General features: G+C 37.7%; 1 protein-coding gene across 3 annotated transcripts in view; it reads right to left on the bottom strand.

Moving 5' to 3' along the window:
• The window catches only part of camk2a (calcium/calmodulin-dependent protein kinase II alpha), a 71,862-nt gene extending 51,805 nt beyond the window's left edge, over positions 1-20,057 (bottom strand). Inside the window, exons 1-3 of one of the 3 annotated variants that reach the window (XM_048165537.1) lie at positions 19,989-20,057; positions 11,496-11,671; positions 8,718-8,812 (exon numbers count right to left, since the gene is read on the bottom strand). In XM_048165537.1, the coding sequence (XP_048021494.1) occupies positions 8,718-8,812; positions 11,496-11,557 (157 nt within the window). In that variant the 5' untranslated portion in view covers positions 11,558-11,671; positions 19,989-20,057. Of the gene's footprint in view, positions 1-8,717; positions 8,813-11,495; positions 11,830-19,700; positions 19,844-19,988 lie in introns of those variants that run through there. The other 2 variants (XM_048165536.1, XM_048165538.1) reach the window with 2 other exon arrangements.
• Between the last annotated feature and the right edge of the window lie 424 nt (positions 20,058-20,481).

Below are 20,481 nucleotides of genomic sequence, written 5' to 3'. Positions count from 1 at the left end.
AAGTTGTGTTTATGAATTATACAGACTGCAAGTGTTTAAAAATGAAAATAGCGACGGCTCTCTTGTCTCCGTGAATACAGTAAGAAACGATGGTAACTTTAACCACATTTAACAGTACATTAGCAACATGCTAACGAAACATTTAGAAAGACAATTTACAAATATCACTAAAAATATCATGTTATCATGAATGTCAGTTATTATTGCTCCATCTGCCACTTTTCGCTATTGTTCTTGCTTGCTTACCTAGTCTGATGATTTGGTTGTGCACATCCAGACGTTAATACTGGCTGCCCTTGTCTAATGCCTTTTATAATGTTGGAAACGTGGGCTGGCATATGCAAATATTGGGGGCGTACACCCCGACTGTTACGTAACAGTTGGTGTTATGTTGAGATTCGCCTGTTCTTCGGAGGTCTTTTAAACAAATGAGATTTATATAAAAAGGAGGAAACAATGGGGTTTGAGACTCACTGTATGTCATTTCCATGTACTGAACTCTTGTTATTTAACAATGCCAAGATAAATTCAATTTTTCATTCGAGGGCACCTTTAAAATAAACCATTTTACTTGAAACGGTATTCCAAAACTAAACCTTACTTGAGAAATTCTAATTAAAGCCACCAACATGCAGTTAAATTTGGAAAAAGCAATTTGGTAAAAAAAAAAAAAAAAAAAAAAAAAACTTTTTCTTGAATAAGGGCGTCATGGTGCCTCACAGCAAGAAACCCCCTGTTCAAGTCCCGGCTGAGCCAGGAGTTTCCTCAAAGACATGCAGCATTGGTGAAGTGGAGAAACTAAATTGTGCTAATGTGTGTGTGTGTGTGTGTGTGTGTGTGTGTGTGTGTGTGTGTGTGTGTGTGTGTGTGTGTGTGAGAGAGAGAGCGCTGTGACGGACTGGCCATCTGTCTGGGGTATTCCCCGCCTGTGGCCTTGAGATGCTGGGATATGCCTGAACCTACAGAGGATAAGATTATGTGAGCAAGTAAAAAGTGATTTTTCACACTCTTGGGCACCCCAGCTCTAAGTTGCACAACTGACTGTGTGTAATGTGGACAGCTGGTTACTCTGACTATACCAAGAATGGGAAGTATTCAGTGCAGACTAAGTTTGGTTTGGTTTCACTGGGCTACTACTACAGATCTTGCTGTCTGCCACATTGATGATGATGAAACCGAAATGTTTTTGAAATTGGTTTTTCTAAAAGATTTGTGAAACACTGTTGCTTTTCTATCACAGGAATAATACACAAACGCACACAAACACACGCACACACAAATGTTCGTTTTTGTGAATTGTGAGGACATTCCATAGGCGTAATGGTTTTTATACTGTACAAACTGTATTTTCTATCCCCCTACACTACCCCTAACCCTAACCCTAACCATCACAGGAAACTGTGCACACTTTTACTTTCTCACAAAAACTCATTCTGTGTGATTTATAAGCCTTTTGAAAAGTGGGGACATGGGGAATGTCCTCATAAGTCACCTCTTCTTGTAATACAAATTTGTATAGACACATTTATGCACAGATCACTGGCCAAATTAGAGCAAGGAGTTGTGGATCATCTACAAAGAAGGGATGAGCAATGGAAAAATGGAAAACCATCACCCCAGTGATCCATTTTCCATTTGTAGCAGCCTCTTCAGAGAATGAACACCTTCAAATATGCCAGTCGCTTCCAATATTAGACCCCCATTAACCTAGAATTTCTTAGTTTTGTCTCTGCTAGGGAGACAAGTGATGCTATGAAAGCTATTCTGACATCTTTTCTCACAATTGTGAGTTTATATCTCACAATTCTGACTTCTTTTCTCAAAATTGCATGATAGAAACTCGCAATTACGTGTTATAAAGTCAGAATGGTCCCACTTTATATTAAGTGGCCTTAACTATGACTTACATTTAAATCAATCATTTGACACAATGCACTTATTGTGTACATACATTCTCAAATTTTCTAAAAATACCTGCATGTAATTACAGCTGTAATTAACTTCTCTAATTACATTTATAATTACACTGTTGACCCATCCATTAACTAACCCAATCTATCTATCTATCTAGTCAGTTTTCCCCCGTTAAGCATAGCAATCCAATTGTTTTTAGTTTAGCCTGTTTGAACAGTATCATACAGTAGGCACTGCACATCTGAGGATGTGGGGGAGTCACTAATTTCTTGGTTGCTCTTCCAGATTTAATTGCATAGATACCCTCTGTAGGTTTCTGTTTGAAGATTAGTATCTATATTGGATGTTTGAAGATTAGAATATTTAATGGTAGGTAGGGGATAACTGTCTGTTCCTTCTCTGTTTCATTTGGCCAAGAGGAAAAAGGCTCATGATGGCACTATGGGGATTTTTCCTCCTCTTTTACACTGACATTCACTAGCTCTATCCAACAGGAAGTTAGCCATTTTGGATTTCATTTACAACATGCTTTATATTTATTCGAATCACGTCAAACTTGGTCTGAAAAATGTTGAGACACAGCTGATGTTAAACTGCAAAAGGACTTTTGATGTCTTGAAGAGTGCTGCCGTGGTAATGAAAATTTCAGTAACACTTTAGAATACTGATCCTTCATTAATGAATAACTACACAGGAACAAATGAATAATGCATTATTAACACTATAGTAGTAGTACTATTAACTATCAAGAAACTCTGATTAATGAATTTGTAAGTAATAGTGCTCAGTTGAAGATAGTAGTTCACTATTAGCTAATCAGTAACTAGTGTTTTTTTCATACCTCACAGAGAACTACTAAGAACTATTATATACAGGTTCATAATTAATGTGTATAATGCATAATGTATAATTAATTCTAGAGTAAAGGTCATGGTAACACACTAGTAATGACTGAAGTATTACCAAATACTTCAGAAGGAATTACTAATTATTTGGATCTCCAACTTTAAAATTGTCCGACTCGTTGTTTTCCTTTTTTTTTTTTTGTAAAGGCTGTCTTTGCACGTTCGCATTGTAGACACTTACTTGGTACTTCCGCCTACGTCACGCGTGACCTTTCCAACATGATTAAGTAATGTGTGGCATATCGCAGAGCAGTGCAAGACAAGCCTTTGCGGTAAAATGATAAAAATGTTTATTTTCTTTAGAAAATGAGCAATGGTTTCTCTAGATTAGACTCTTATTCCTCGTCTGGGATCATGTAGAGCTCTTTGAAGCTGCACTGAAACTGACATTTGAACCTTCAACCCGTTGAACCCCAGTGAAGTCCACTATATGGAGAAAAATCCTGGAATGTTTTCCTCAAAAACCTTAATTTCTTTTTGACTGAACAAAGAAAGACATGAACATCTTGGATGACATGGTGGTGAGTAAATTATCAGGAAATTTTCATTCTGAAGTGAACTAATCTTTCAACTTAAAAGTTGTAATAAAACTGATTTACCTCTTACCTCTGCCAACTTGTTCATGTTTACAGTGCTGGGTTTCCCTTACCATCTTTTTTGATTTGGTGACGGATTGCATGAGCTGCTGTGTGAGTGTGCTGGTGCAAAAAAGATATATTTCATGTCTAAAGGTCAGCTTGAATCTGGTGGCAGCTACCTAAAGTACTTTCTTTACAGCAATCTTCTATCAAGTTTTCTCTCTTGGCCTCATCCAGTGCGGTTGGCTACAGTGTCTTCTTGCTAACATTAAGTACATGGACACAGGAACACCAAGGTCTCTGGAGATGCGCTTGTAGCCTTGAGATTGTCCATGCTTGGCTATAATCTTGCGTATGACCTTAGATAATTCTCTGGTTTTCTTTCTTTTGTTCATGCTCATTGCAGTACAAACAGTAACACAAAACAGGGGAATGAGTCATTTTCTCTATTGAAACTGGTTGAATACAAGATTTTATACTGTAGGCACTTTCAACTCACCACAAGAAAGTTCAGTTCCAAAGTAAATAAGAATCACTGGAAACACTTTAGTATGGGGAACAATTCTCACTTAGTTGCTTATTAGCTTGCACATTGGCTGTTTATTAATACTTACAAAGCACATATTAATGCCATATTCTTCTACATCCCTAAATCGTACTTAAACGCTACACAACTACCTTACTAATTATTAATATGCAGTAAATGAAGAGTTTATTGAGGCAAAAGTCGTAGATAATAATGAATATGTGTTCCCCATACCAAAATGTTAGCATTCACTTCAATAATATTTCACATCAATAATAATTTTCATTTAATTTTAGGATTTCTCTGTGGAATTAGCTCATTTTGTTTTGTTCAACTGCACACATACATATATATGGATACCAAATTATGTTTTAATTCTGGAAGAAATTGTTTTGTTTTTTTAAGTGCAAGGATGCCAGTTTTTTTGGCTTCCGCTGCCACGTACTGAACAGGAAAAAACAGAATGTTTTATCTTTCCCTCTTCTATAAAATTTTCACATGATTTTCTCACCAAATGTTACGACTACCTCTGTTTTTACATGCACAGAAACTGCTCCAAAATATAGAATAGAATATATCTTGACAGAATATGTATTGCTATTATAAAGTAATAAAATATAATTGGAGACTGATGGCGAAGCTGTTAGCGGCAATGAAGGATCTCATGCACACTGCATTGTTTAAAAACCCATTAAAACAACAATGCAAGTACAGTAGCTACTATTTGAAGCATATAATATGATGTGTGCTTGGCAACATGGTGTAGGAGGTGTGCGGCTGCCTTCAGGGTATATCACTGCCTCCTACTGCTCTACTTGACTTTCAGCTTTTACAATATCAGCTTCCAGGGAAAAAAAGCCTTTCTTTCTCAGCTATGACAATCATACCACAATCACCATTTGTACTAAAATTCTTTAAAAATGACAAACACATATATACCTACTCCAATATCTTCAGTCCTAGTCTAATAATTTAGTCGTCTAGTTGTCTGTTTATTCATTCAAACCCTCTGTTTCGTTTCCAAAAGCTTATATCCCTATTGCAAAAAGAACGGAACTGTTTAACATTCACATTAAATTATCGAAAATATACCTGACAATTCATACTTATTTAAACTAACATGGCACTGTTAATAAAGGCACCACAGCTGCATTTGAGCACTTTATGGTTTAATACTGAATTTGTCTTTGCACTTGATGACAACACTAGTCATCATTAGTGAATGTCATACGTGGGCACTTTCAGGCATTCGTCACAAACTCAATACATGCAATTTTCTTGTGTAGGAAAATCCTGCCAAGAAATATAAATGAAAATGAATGATTGTTATAAGGTAAAAATTATGTATGACAGGTGCATAAAAATAGCCATGATGTTATGAACTTGTACAACCAACTACACCCTAAAAAAATCTTGAGTTGTTTTTTCTACCAAAGTCCTGGGTTGAGCCTTTTTTGGGAGTTATTTTTCAAGTGTTTGGGTAGTTTTTTGTTACCCAGATCCCGGGCCAGACATAACAACCAGTGTTTGTGTATTTTTTGTGTTACCCAGCTCCTGGGTCAGATGTAACAACCCAGTGTTTGGGTATTTTTTGTGTTACCCAGATCCTGGGTCAGACGTAACAACCCAGTTTCTGTGTTACCCTGATCCTGGGTCACATATATAATACAACTCAGTGTTTGGGTAGTTTTTGTGTTACCCTGATCCTGAGTTAGACGTAACAACCCAGTGTTTGGGTAGTTTTTGTGTTACCCAGAGCCTGGGTCAGACGTAACAACCCAGTTTCTGTGTTACCCTGATCCTGGGTCACATATATAATACAACCCAATGTTTGGGTAGTTTTTGTGTTACCCAGAGCCTGGGTCAGATGTAACAACCCAGTGTTTGGGTATTTTTTGTGTTACCCAGATCCTGGGTCAGATGTAACAACACAGTGTTTGGGAAGTCTTTGTGTTACCCAGATCCTGGGTCAGATGTAACAACCCAATTTCTGTGTTACCCTGATCCTGGGTCACATATATAATACAACCCAGAGTTTGGGTAGTTTTTGTATTACCCTGATCCTGGGTCAGATGTAACAACACAGTGTTTGGGAAGTCTTTGTGTTACCCAGATCCTGGGTCAGACGTAACAACCCAGTTTCTGTGTTACCCTGATCCTGGGTCACATATATAATACAACTCAGTGTTTGGGTAGTTTTTGTGTTACCCAGATCCTGAGTCAGACGTAACAACCCAGTGTTTGGGTAGTTTTTGTGTTGCCCAGATCCTGGGTCAGACGTAACAACCCAGTGTTTGGGTAGTTTTTGTGTTACCCAGATCCCGGGTCAGACGTAACAACCCAGTGTTTGGGTAGTTTTTGTGTTACCCAGCTCCTGGGTCAGACGTAACAACCCAGTGTTTGGGTAGTTTTTGTGTTACCCAGATCCCGGGTCAGACATAACAACCCAGTTTCTTTGTTACCCAGATCCTGGGTCACATATATAATACAACCCAGAGTTTGGGTAGTTTTTGTATTACCCTGATCCTGGGTCAGATGTAACAACCCAGTGTTTGGGTAGTTTTTGTGTTACCCAGATCCCGGGTCAGACGTAACAATCCATTGTTTGGGTAAATTTTGTGTTACCCAGATCCAGGGTCAGACGTAACAACCCAGTGTTTGGGTAGTTTTTGTGTTACCCAGCTCCTGGGTCAGACATAACAACCCAGTGTTTGGGTAGTTTTTGTGTTACCCAGATCCTGGGTCAGACGTAACAACACAGTGTTTGGGTAGTTTTTGTGTTACCCAGATCCTGGGTCAGACGTAACAACCCAGTTTCTGTGTTACCGTGATCCTGGGTCACATATATAATACAACTCAGTGTTTGGGTAGTTTTTGTGTTACCCTGATCCTGAGTCAGATGTAAAAACCCAGTGTTTGGGTATTTTTTGTGTTACCCAGATCCTGGGTCAGATGTAACAACCCAGTGTTTGGGTAGTTTTTGTGTTACCCAGATCCTGGGTCAGACGTAACAATCCATTGTTTGGGTAGTTTTTGTGTTACCCAGATCCCGGGTCAGACGTAACAACCCAGTGTTTGGGTAGTTATTGTGTTACCCAGCTCCTGGGTCAGACGTAACAACCCAGTTTTTGGGTAGTTTTTGTGTTACCCAGATCCTGGGTCAGATGTAACAACCCAGTGTTTGGGTAGTTTCTGTGTTACCCAGATCGTGGTTCAGACGTAACAACCCAGTGTTTGGGTAGTTTTTGTGTTACCCAGATCCCGGGTCAGACGTAACAACCCAGTGTTTGGGTAGTTTTTGTGTTACCCAGATCCCGGGTCAGAGATAACAACCCAGTGTTTGGGTAGTTTTTGTGTTACCCAGATCCCGGGTCAGACGTAACAATCCATTGTTTGGGTAGATTTTGTGTTACCCAGATTCCGGGTCAGAGATAACAACCCAGTGTTTGGGTAGTTTTTGTGTTACCCAGATCCTGGGTCAGACGTAACAACCCAGTGTTTGGGTAGTTTCTGTGTTACCCAGATCATGGTTCAGACGTAACAACCCAGTGTTTGGGTAGTTTTTGTGTTACCCAGATCCCGGGTCTGTTGTAACAACCCAATTTCTGTGTTACCCTGATCCTGGGTCACATATATAATACAACCCAGTGTTTGGGTAGTTTTTGTGTTACCCTGATCCTGGATCAGATGTAACAACCCAGTGTTTGGGTAGTTTTTGTGTTACCCAGATCCTGGGTCAGACGTAACAACCCAGTGTTTGGGTAGTTTTTGTGTTACCCATATCCTGGGTCAGATATAACAACCCAGTGTTTGGGTAGTTTTTGTGTTACCCTGATCTTGGGTCAGACGTAACAACCCAGTGTTTGGGTAGTTTTTGTGTTACCCAGATCTTGGGTCAGATGTAATAACCCAGTGTTTGGGTAGTTTTTGTGCTACCCAGATCCCGGGTCAGATATAACAACCCAGTGTTTGGGTAGTTTTTGTGTTACCCAGATCCTGGGTCAGACGTAACAACCCAGTGTTTGGGTAGTTTTTGTGTTACCCAGATCCTGGGTCAGACGTAACAACCCAGTCTTTGGGTAGTTTTTGTGTTACCCAGATCCTGAGTCAGATGTAACAACCCAGGGGTTGAGTTATTTATTGTGGTTTTTTGCACCCTCTTCAGGATCTAAAGATTCTAAAAATTTGCCATTGTTCTGTATATTGTTTAATTCTATGCAAAGAAACATAGAGGGGCTCGATGTGAGTCACCTAAACGAGTGTCGCGTCGGTCTTTTTGCGTGATGGTACACTGATTATTTATGGACAGGTTATGGAGTCAGTCACAGCATTTTTTTGGCTACGAGTAAAATGAAGGACGGCGGTCTGAAGTTAGCAGTTCCCCCCACAATTTCCTCACAATTATGACTTTTTAACTTGCAATTGCGAGTTTATATCTCTCAATTCTGAGAAAAAAAAAAGTCAGAATTGTGAGGAAAATTATCTTAATTATCTTTTAAATTGTTTTATTCCGTGGCAGAAAACAAGCTTCCATAATATTCTTATGAATGACTACATGTCAGATCCTTCCTTTAGGTAATTCCTGTTCCAGATAACACAGAATGAGTCAAGCAAAAAATCTCCAGTTTTGTAAATGGGGGCTTTAGACTGACTACAGATCATCTGGCAATAAATTGACTGTCGTCCAGTGTTGATGTTCTGTTGTTCTTAACTGTTGATTGCTTACAGTCCTGATCCTTGAGCGGGTCATATTAATGCATTTGAACTGTTTCTTGAACGGATCAGTGCACCTACCCCGAGTAGACAGCTTCTTTGTGTTGATGATCTTAGCAGCGTACTCTTGCCCTGAGAGAACTTTCACACATCTTCGCACCACAGAAAAGGCTCCCCTAAAAATCAGAGAACATGGAAGGAATGTCTGAATGGTGAACATCGAGTGCAGCATGGCACAGTGAATGTAAACTTCAAGAAAAAGGTGCAGATTTACCTGCTAGCCAAGCAGTAATATATTGGATTATGCAATATTTCAATGTCTGAATTGAATTGCCACCCACAAATGTAATTATGTAAGCGGTTTGACTGCCCACAGAAAGAGATGTGTGTGTGTTCAGTATGAGGGTGTGTGTGGGAGTAGAGCAGTGGGCACAAGGCCAGATGGAGTTGAAGACCCATCTCTGTAGAGGTGTTATATGCTCTCAAATCAAGAAAACAAGTATACAGTGCACTCGCTCAGGAAAAAATGCTGTAGTACAGAGTGGGTGGATGGAAAGAGGGAAGCAAGCTGATTTTTTTGTACTTCTGCCTCAACATTTCAGAGCATTGTTACTGGCGCTATGTACATTGATGCATGAATATCTGAATTTTATAATGTGGTATGTATTACACTCACCAACATTTATGAACATAATTATTTATAATTAGAATCTGGCTCATTTTATTGTATTGGTTTGTGTGTGTGTGTGTGTGTGTGTGTGTGTGTGTGTGTGTGTGTGTGTGTTTGTGTATACATATATATACAGCTATGGAAAAAATTAAGAGACCACTCCAAGTTCAGAAATCAATGTTAAGTGGTCTCTTAATTTTTTCCATAGCTGTATATATGTATATATATATATATATATATATATATATATATATATATATATATATATGGTGAACCTGATTTCACAAGTACAACATGTTCCTGAATCAACATTCCAATCAACCAATCAGATTTGAGGGACACGTTTATGTCAAGTTTAGTCTTACTACCAGGTTTAGGTGCTTCAGCATTGGTGTTATTCACCATAATTTCCCTGAAAGGACTAGGTTTAGGTAGGGCTAAATTTTCGGATTGCCAAAACAAAATATGTTGATCCAGACACATGAATCACAGTGATCATTATATATATATATATATATATATATATATATATATATATATATATATGGCAGAATAGAAAGCCAGAAAATGATGTTGTGTGCAGTCAGTATATTATGTTTGTTCTTAATTATTTAGAATTGGCTCAGTGTATATATATATATATATATATATATATATATATATATATATATATATATATATATATATATATATATATATGTATGTATACGTAATTTGGAGATTAACTGTGAAATTATTACATTATAAAATATATTAAAAACGTGTAAAATTGTGATTAATTGCGATTTAATTGTGATTAATCACAGAAAAATGTGTGATTAATCTAGTTACATTTTTTTTTATAGATTTACAGCACTAATATATATATAAATATACAAAACCAGCCATAAGTCACACGGGTATATTTGTAGCAATAGCCAACAATACATTGTATGGGTCAAAATGATCCATTTTTCTTTTATGCCAAAAATCATTATGATATTAAGTGTATTAAGGATATTAATGTTCCATGAAGATATTTTGTAAATTTCCTACCATAAATATATCAAAAAAAAAAAAAAATTGTAAGTAATATGCATTGCTAAAGACTTCCAGATTTTCAAATAGTTGTTTCTCGGCCAAATACTGGAGATGGTCCTCACTGCAGAACACCAGATCCAGGGGGTGAGGTTGGATCCAGATCCAACTCCTCCCACTTTGCATATCCCTAAACCTACCCGTCTCCACCCCCCTGGATCTCGTGTGTGTTCTGCAGTGCGGGGCTACTGAAATATCAATATCAATGGAAAGCTTATTTATTCAGCTTTCAGATGATGTATTTTAAAAAAATTGACCCTTATTACTGGTTTTGTGGTCCAAGGTCACATATACAGTATATATATATATATATATAGATGGCATAAAAGACGGCTGAAAATACCATATAAGTATGTGCGTGTGTATATATATATATATATATATATATATATATATATATATATATACATAGTATTTTATGACTTTCTCTTCTGCCATCTTGGAAGATGATGTTAATCTCGATGTTGTTAGTGGGTTGTGTTCAGTCAGTACATCACTGACAGGGAAGTCACTGAATTTTGCAAAACCCAGTTGGGTTGCTGCCTGCAACTTAATTAAGCTCTGACTACAATTACATTTAAAAAGCAGCATGAGAGATTTTTGAAGAAGCGCAAACACTAGACACTAGACTGTGATTTTTTTCTTCAACATGCTCTCTCTGTAGGCATAAGATTGTAGAATCGATCATCAGATCTTGCGTCTGAACTTTTAATTCATTTCCTCTGTGGATCTCCTTCAGCCAGTGTCTGCTTGTTATGTTATGTAATGTAAGTTGCGTTATGTGCATTCTCAAGTTAGTACATACCCATGGATCATTCCCACACGTTCTGACTGCACTGATTTCATAACATTCTAAAACATTCAAACCCAAATGCACGAATGAGATTTGCCTTTTAACTGTTTTCAATTCACGTGAAGTGAATTCGCAGTCCTTTTAGAATCTATCGTGGACATTTTCCAGATTATTCTTCAAGGGACAAGATTTTTAACAATTAACATTAGCTGATATGTAAAACAAAATATTGCATTTGATTGAAAATAACATCTTGGGGCATTGTGTGCAGCTCAAACATGTCACACTGGTTTAAAGAAATGTAGCCATTCCAACTTACTTTCCCAGTTCCTCAAACAGCTGGTATTCCTCTGTAAAGCGTGTGCAGGTGATGGTTGCCATCCTGGAAGTGCGTGTGTTTCCTGCGTCTGATGAGAGTGTTGTGAGGTGAAGCGTTTGAAGCGTCAGGCAGGAGGAACAGAAGCGCGATCAAACGCCTGGTCTGAAGATCGTTTTCTATATTGGAAAAGTGGAAGTGGAATGAGAAAAAAAAAGATAGATCTTTCTGTGGCTGCCTGCGACTGGCTGCTGTCCTCCATACACAGCCCTCGTTACCATGGCAGCCGCATCCTCCTCCTCTCCTCACATGCTCACACACATGAAGCCATGCAGACAGTAAAACACACCCACACACCTTCAGTGTGCATCACACTGTTACTTCACAGCAGTCTGCTTATACTGTATGAATAGATTAGCTATTTTAAAGGCTCTCAGATAAAATGACGGCTACAGTACACTTCTTTATATCTGTATTCAGTTGAAATCCTTTCATTCAGATGCAACCATTGCAGCATATCTTTTAACTAATTCACTGAAAAAGATGTGACTAGGTTGGCCTGTTATTCCTTACTGCTCATTAGCAGAAATTCCCCTGCATGCAAAATTAATGATGTCTGTCTTTTCTCTGTCTATTAGGGGTGTAACGGTACATGTATCATCCTGCATACAGTCAGACGACAAATACAGCGATTCACACTCCAACCCAGAAGGGGGCGCATGCGGTAATGCAACGCTGTTTGCTAACCGCCACAAAAGGAAAAAGAGCAGAAGAAGAGACGATCTACACACCAACCCAAAACAAGAGTTCAGATGGCACACAAGAGATTGCTAGTAGCCTATACGCTGAGTTGATTAATTTTTGTGACGCGCTCCACAAACTTCACGGAAAGGAAACCGGGATGGCAGAAAGCGGCATCCTGTTTGTTTGTTGTTTTTTTTACAAAAGCACAATGTTTTGATTTATTGTGAGTTTCGAATGATGTCTTACTCTTATCTGTATGACCATTCATGACAGAGTATTTTAAGTTGTTTCCATTGTTTGGCATTGTGTTGTGGAAGTCTCACTACAGTCCAGTGATGAAATATGCATGTCCTGGAAGTGGGAAACCTCAGGTGCCACTTTACTCGCCGTCTCTTCACGGAAAGGTCTCTTCTCGCTCATCTTTCAGTGATTTCTTGAAAAAGCATAATAGGGATGGGTCAACAGTGTAATTATAATGTAATTACATGCAGGTTTTTAAAAAAATATATAAGCACAATGTAAAAACACGTGTGTACAAAATAAGTGCTATGTATCAAATGATTAATTTAAGTACATAGTAGTTAATATGACCTATGCAAGAGTGCATTCTGTTTACTGCTTAGTGTACCAAAAACCTCAGGGGGACTAAATGCCGCTAGGTGGGACATACTCTCATTTGCACTACTATCTGTTCAAAATAAATGATAAGAAACCTAGCATTGGGGATATGTTGATTTTTCAAACTCTTATCAAACCGTGACCTCAAAACTGAGGTACATACCGAAGCATGACTTCTGTGTACCATTACACCCCTACTATCTATATATTAAAGAGATAGGATATAAAGGGAAAAATAGTGTAGAAACAATACACAATTTACCCAGGGTGGCTCATAGGGTTCAGTTAGGGACTCAAGCCCTTTTCCTGCACATGTTGAATATCTCCTGTGTCTGACACACTCATGCAAAATGTGCTCTATTGAGAAGGGCTTCAGGAACAGGGTTGGAAAATGCTGGGCTGGCAATTAGTCTGAGCAGGCGTCCGCCTTTCACCAATAGGTAAAATAATTATTTTCATGCTCTTCACCCTTTACAAAGAGTTCACACACAAGCTCAATGATTGAATGTGCTTTCCTTTATTTTGTCTGTAAAATTGGAAGTTGCATTTATGTAAACGAGCAACAGAGCGTTGTTAGAACCAAGGTCTCCCAGGGAATGTGTAAATGTATAAAAATGTATATGTAATTGCAATGTAAGTCATTTTGAATGAAAGTGTCTTCCAAACGCTTAAATGAAAATGATTCATTTTTAACCTGCAAAGACCTCTGTGACAAACACACAGATATAAATTATTACAAGAAACTATGCTGGCTGTGTGACTATCTTTGTGCAAAAGAAAAAAATAAACCTTTTTCTGCCTTTGCTTTTGAGATCCAGCCTTATGGTTGTTTATTTTTCATCTCCGGAGGGGATACGCTTTATCCCCGCTTCTGGTCAGACTGGATGCATTTCCAACAGTATGGTGATTTAAGTTCTCCTACCAACATATTAAAACATTCATTACAGATTGTTCAGACAGCTCGGACAGCTGAAAAGACCAGAGCTGCGTCTGAAATCACGTACTGTCTGAGTAGGTACTACATTTGAATTTGAGACTGTTAAAAAGTATGCGCTATGTAATATGAATATGGGTAGTATGAATGAAATTCAGATGTGCTACATCCGGCATGTTGTTACTGTCATGTGACCTAGAGCGTCAGTTGCGTTGCTTCACTGCCATTCATAAATCCCCTCCCATGGCCTCATGGGATAGTAAAGTGTCCACTGACTGTGCGCTTAAGAAGCTTGCATACTATATATTAGGGAAGTATTCGATTTTGCATGCAGAGCAGGTGTAAATGCCTTCCGAAATGCATTCGAGATGGTTTTAAATCTGATCACTCAAACCACTTCAGGAGGTGGTTTGAGACGCATTTCGGATGAAACTGGACAAGCGTAAATGCATCTGGTTGTTGAAACCACATATATAATAAAAAAAAAAAAAAAAAAAAAAAAAAAAAAAAAATATATATATATATATATATATATATATACGGAAAAACACATGGAGAGCATCAGCTTTCGTTTCTGCTCTGACAGCCATAAGACCTGCCGAACGCTGTGAGTGTGTGTTAGAAATCAGGAATGGTGAGAGAACATTGTGATTGGTACATTTTCATTTTCAAACTTGGGTCTTCAGCCATCAAAGTTTAAATCCTGTTTGACTAGAGCACTTCCCATAATGTTTACACGTTAGGTCAGTAGGGGGAGATTCTTTTTGTATGTCCTATGCCTTCCCTATTCTACTTACGGAACAAACGCAGCACCAGTTCCATTTTTTCCGTAAGTAGAATAGGGAAATCGTAGGACATACAGCCTAAGCTTTTTGAAGAATACGAAAGTCCGGTTTTGACGGAAGCACTCGTAAGGCGATCATTTGTTTATATAAAGCATATACAGTTGTAATTTTTTAGAAAATGGCCGATGGTTTCTCTATATTAGACCCTTATTCGTCGTCTGGTATCGTTTAAAGCTCTTTGAAGCTGCACTGAAACTGACATTTGGACCTTCAACCGTTTGGAGGCCATTGAAGTCCACTATATGGAGAATAATCCTGGAAAGTTTTCATCAAAAACCTTAATTTCTTTTCGACTGAAGAAAGAAAGACATGAACATCTTGGATGACATGGTGGTGAGTAAATTATCAGAAAAATTTTATTTGAAGGAGAACTAATCCTTTAATACCAGGTGGAAACAGCACAGCAATTAGACTATTTTAACAAGACATTGTTAAAATAGTCCATGTGACCACAGTGGTTCAACCTTGATGTTATGAAGCGACAAGAAAACATTTTGTGCACAAAAACAAAACAAAAATAACAACTTCAACAATTTCTTCTCTCCCCTGTCAGTCTCCTACGCTGTTCACGTTGTAAACACAGTGCAGCACTTCCAGGTTCTACATCAGAATGCCGAATCAGTATTGGCCGATGCCAATAATTAAATTGCTGGTAATTAAATTGTCAGAGAGCTCTCGGTTTTCATCAAAAATATCTTCATTTTTGGGTTTGGAATGACATGAAGGTGAGTAATTAATAACAGAATTTTCATTTTTGGGTGAACTAACCCTTTAAACACACAGGGGAAGCTAATCAACAGAAATGATGTTTCATTAAAGTTCAGGAGGAGCACGTGCAAATGATCTATCCAATCAACTCATCATCAGCAATTACCATGTCTATCCTATCAGCATGAGAGGGAGCATATACATATATATATATATATATATATATATATATATATATATATATATATATATATATATATATATACACATTCCACGACCACCCTGACTCCTCATTCTTGGCTTGTTCCTACCACAGCCAGGAATACAGGGTGAGTACTCTGGTTTCGGGCCAAATACCGAGCTCAGAGCCTCTCCAAGGACAGCACGCCAAATACGCATACTATATATTCTATAGACTTATTTGTAAGTGTGAACTCATGAACTATAGACAGGTGCACAACATAATCAGAAACCATGGAAACAAACAAGGACATGGTCAGTAACCAAAGAAACTAACAAATGACTGGGAACAGGAAAACAGGAACAAAACCAAAACTAAAACACAATGAAACTTACATACTCCTGAAAATGACATAATTAAGAGAAAACAGAAAACAGATCTTAACATGGGAAATTCTTAAAGGTCCCCTAGAACATGTTTTTAAAAGATGTAATATAAGTCTAAGGTGTCTCCTGAATGTGTCTGTGAAGTTTCAGCTCAAAATACCCCATAGATTTTTTTTAATAAATTTTTTTAACTGCCTATTTTGGGGCATCATTAACAATGCACTGATTTTCACTCAACACCGCCCCATTAATTCACGTCTTCCCTGCCACATGAGTTGTTGACTATATTACAGCGCATTTACAAAGTTCACACAACTAATATAACCCTCAAATGGATCTTTACAAGATGTTCGTCATGCATGCTGTATGCATGCTTCGAATTATGTAAGTAAAGTGGATGTTAACGTTTTATTTTGAGTGAGTTTGAGGCTGTGCTCTGTGGCTAACGGCTAATGCTACACTGTTGGAGAGATTTATAAAGAATGAAGTTGTGTTTATGAATTATACAGACTGCAAGTGTTTAAAAATGAAAATAGCGACGGCTCGTCTCCGTGAATACAGTAATAAACGATGGTAACTTTAACCACATTTAACAGTACATTAGCAACATGCTAACGAGACATTTAGAAAGACAATTTACAAATATCACTAAAAATATCATGATATCATGGATCATGTCAGTTATTATTGCTCCATCTGCCATTTTTCGCTGTTGTTCTTGCTTGCTTACCTAGTCTGATGATTGAACACTGGCATTATGCAAATATTGGGGGCGGAGCCCCCGACTGTTGTAACAGTCGGTGTTATGTTGAGATCTGCGTGTTTTCCGGAAGTCTTTTAAACAAATGAGATTTATACAAGAAGGAGGAAACAATGGGGTTTGAGACTCACTGTATGTCTTTTCCATGTACTGAACTCTTGTTATTTAACTATGCCAAGATAAATTCAATTTTTGAATCAAGGGCACCTTTAATGCCTCCTCAATTACAAAAATTTTCAAAAGACGCATTTAAGACTATTAATTGTTTATTTAAACAGCATCTGATGTGAGATTGTATGATCTGATGTGATTACCGTGAGTGCACTGGTTACAGGTCATTATTTCTGAAGACATTTATTAATTTAGCAGATGCTTTTATCCATTTGTTTGATGAAAAAACACATTTGCCCATTGCAAACACATCTGTAATGTTTCATCAGTAAACCTCCTTCACACTCAACAAAATGAAAAATAATGCCCACACTATTATTCATATCATTCTGACATGTAGTGTCGTCTCCATGACGACCAAGTCACTTACACCCAAGCTGCATCATAGCAACCAGTCACTGTCACAGACACACAAACCTTCCATTTAACATTCTGCTGTAAGTTGTCAGGTTGCATTAATTTTGTGATTCATAATTTTGTTTTTGTATTTTATTTCTCTCCTTTGGGAATTACATTAGCCATCCATAGAGTCAGACTGTACATAAACAATTTTAATTTATCCTTTATTTAAATAGGAACATGCCATTGAGATATTACAATCTCTTCTTCCAGAGACTCCTGGTCAAGATGGCAGCACAAAAAGTTTCACAAAGAAAGAATCACAGAATTACAAAAAAAAAAAACTACAATTACACATATACAGTCAATAAATCAAATCAAATCTAATCAAATCAAGAAAAACAGTTACAGGTCTCCTTTAAAAGAGTTTGCAAAAGACATTTAAAAGTGCTCAAAGGTGGAAGTATGTCTGAGTACAAACCCAAGCAGCATGAAATGAAAAAACAAATGTACCAAAATCTCAGTTGGGATTTTCAACTGAATTTGAGATGCAGATCTAGTGCAATAACTATTTGTGTAAAAGGCAAAAAGATTTGAAATATAAGAAGATAATTTACCTAAAAGTGTCTTTGTGATAGATAGATAAATAAATACATTTTTTAAGTGATAAATGAACCCCAATTCCGGCCTAAGCTTTTTCAACAAGCTATCAATGTGTACATTAAAAGCTAGTCTTTCGTCAAGCTGTATACCTAGGCTATTTATTAATAAAAACTCTTTCAATAATTAAAAATGCCCATATCTGTTGTCTTTGAGTGAGGACGACTTCAGAGAAACACAGTGGGTTCACAGAGAGATTTCTAAAGCATTTCAGAGCAAATTCACTAAGACCTATAAACCTGAGTCTAACAGTAAACTGTGATCTACAGAATCAAATGCTTTTGAAAGATCAACAAATAAAGCTGCACAAGATGTTTTTAAAACATGTAAGAGAGATAATTGTTGCAAACATTGAGCTGTGAATTAATAAACGCTTGTTGACACAAACTGTTATTACGTATATTTTTTTAATGGTAACATAAACCATGAGTACTCAAGTAACTTGGGTATTGTTTTGACAAGTAAACGACTAGGACTAGACATGCAACTCCTAGTCTCAACTCATCAGAGCTGTTTTGGCAGCAAAAGCGGGACATACACAATATTAAGCAGGTGTTTTTAATGTTGTGGCTGATCAGTGTTTCTCAGCCTTTTTGACTCTAAGGCCCCCACTGTCCACAACATTATTCAAAGGCCCCATGAAATTTCCAGTTGTTTGTGACTTGCTGGATAAGGATTAAGGAAAAGGATATTTGAAAATATTTTAATAAAATGTTATTATTGGCTAAACGTGTATTTATTATTAACTGACCATTTTATTAAAGGGGACCTATAATGCCCCTTTTTACACGATGTAATATAATAGTTGCTGTGGAGTCGATTCAACTCATCCACTAGCATGTGCCGTCATGTTCATCTTTAGTGCAAATCAGGTGTTGAAATGACCCTCGTTTGTGAAGCAGTCCAGCGTAAAATGACGGCATGTCAACAACACTCTACTACAACAACTCTTCCTCTTCTCTAAAGCAGCCCAACATGGCCCTGCCCCTTTTGTTGCATGTTCTCGGGGGCGGGGTTTATGTAAATTTTAGGGTTACTTAGGGTCCAACCCAGTAAGAAGCTCGTTGTAGTCCCTACCAGCTGTTTATTGTAGTCCTTAAAAAGCAGTTTCTGTAAAAGAAAATATCTCTCTTTGCATTGAACTTTTAGTGTCGTAGATTTGCAGATGTTGTTTATGATCAAACAGCAACATTACACACTAACTGAAGTTAAAAAAGTGAAATCATAATCATACATGACTTTTCCAGGTCTAGAAATCAAATTTTTTAAATTGGGCTATCTCATAAATAAAGGTTTTCCAAGACCATAGAAACCCTGGTTCTTCAAAGAAAGAAAGAAAACAACAACAGCAATAACAGTTGTTGAGAGGATGAGATATTTTAATTCTTGATTTATATTATTTTAAATAAGGCGCCCTTAGAATTTTGCTGAAGCGCCCAATCCACCTTACTTTTCAGGTAGGAGCGGGTGTGGCCATTTGCAATTTTTATGTGTTTGGCTTCCTACGTCATTTGCTTCATTTGTCATTTGACCTCTAGCTGACACAAAATATTACATATTGCACCTTTAATTATAAACACGCTGGTTTGTAGCTCAAACAGTTTTACAGTTTACTGCACTTTGATATTCTTCTCGTCATTTCCCGATAGAGGCTAATAAAACAGAAGTCTCGCACATTCAGAGTAAACACCTTACTTCCGCACTGAAAAATAAGATGGATAGGGATAACGTAAATTTGTAGGCCAACCCGGAAATTTGCATGATATGGTTCTTTTGGGAAAAACCCAATAGGATTTCTCCATAGGCTTTTGAATTATTGCAAAAAATAAGCTTTGTGATCAACAAAAGATTGTGATACTTACACGTTTTGTCCATCAAATGAACTTGTATGAATTTTGAAGACTATAAAGGCTGATTTATACTTCTGCGTCGAGTGTACGCCGTAGCAACGTAGCCTGACGTCCAAAATGTAATGCTTCAATTCTACGCGGACCGCAAGCGCTGTGATTGGTCTGCTAGAACCCCTCCCTCGGGTCAAAAAACTGGCGCGGAGCACTCGGAGAAGAGCGAGCAATTTCAACTTCACTATGAATGAAAAAACACTCTGTTTCAGAAGACACATGAAGTCGACATGCAACAAAAGTCATTACCTATTTAGCTGCTTCTCTGCCGTTTCTGTTTGTAAACTTCTCTGACAACTTACATGACGAGCTGCTTCTTCTTCGGCTTTTGTTTTGATACTCAACATGACCGCGGACACCGCCTCCTAGTGGTCTGCATGCACGTCGACGCGGACAACGACGCAGAAGTATAAATGAAAACAGACGCATAGCCTACGGCGCAGAGGCTCCGGCGTAGGTCCGTATAAATCAGCCTTAAATTCAATCGCCAGAAGTAAAAAGCTAAAGTTAGGCTATAAATGGTTGCTTGACTTCAGCGTCACCACTAAGCTTCCGACAACTCTTTCAGTCCCTGAAATATCCCTGAAAGTTGAGTTAGAATAGTTTGCAAGAGCATGATTATAAACACAACCAGGCTGTGAAAGCGACTAGTGCGTAGATGAGTTTATCTGTTCGGCTGATGATGTTTAATGTCTCTGACAACCTCTGTAGTGTCACTTAGATACTTTTTAGCCTTTTTGTT

Source organism: Megalobrama amblycephala, linkage group LG18 (assembly GCF_018812025.1).
Source record: "Megalobrama amblycephala isolate DHTTF-2021 linkage group LG18, ASM1881202v1, whole genome shotgun sequence".
Taxonomy (NCBI): Eukaryota; Metazoa; Chordata; class Actinopteri; order Cypriniformes; family Xenocyprididae; genus Megalobrama; species Megalobrama amblycephala.
Note: the sequence above shows the minus strand (reverse complement) of the source record. Positions and strands in the feature narration are given on the sequence as shown.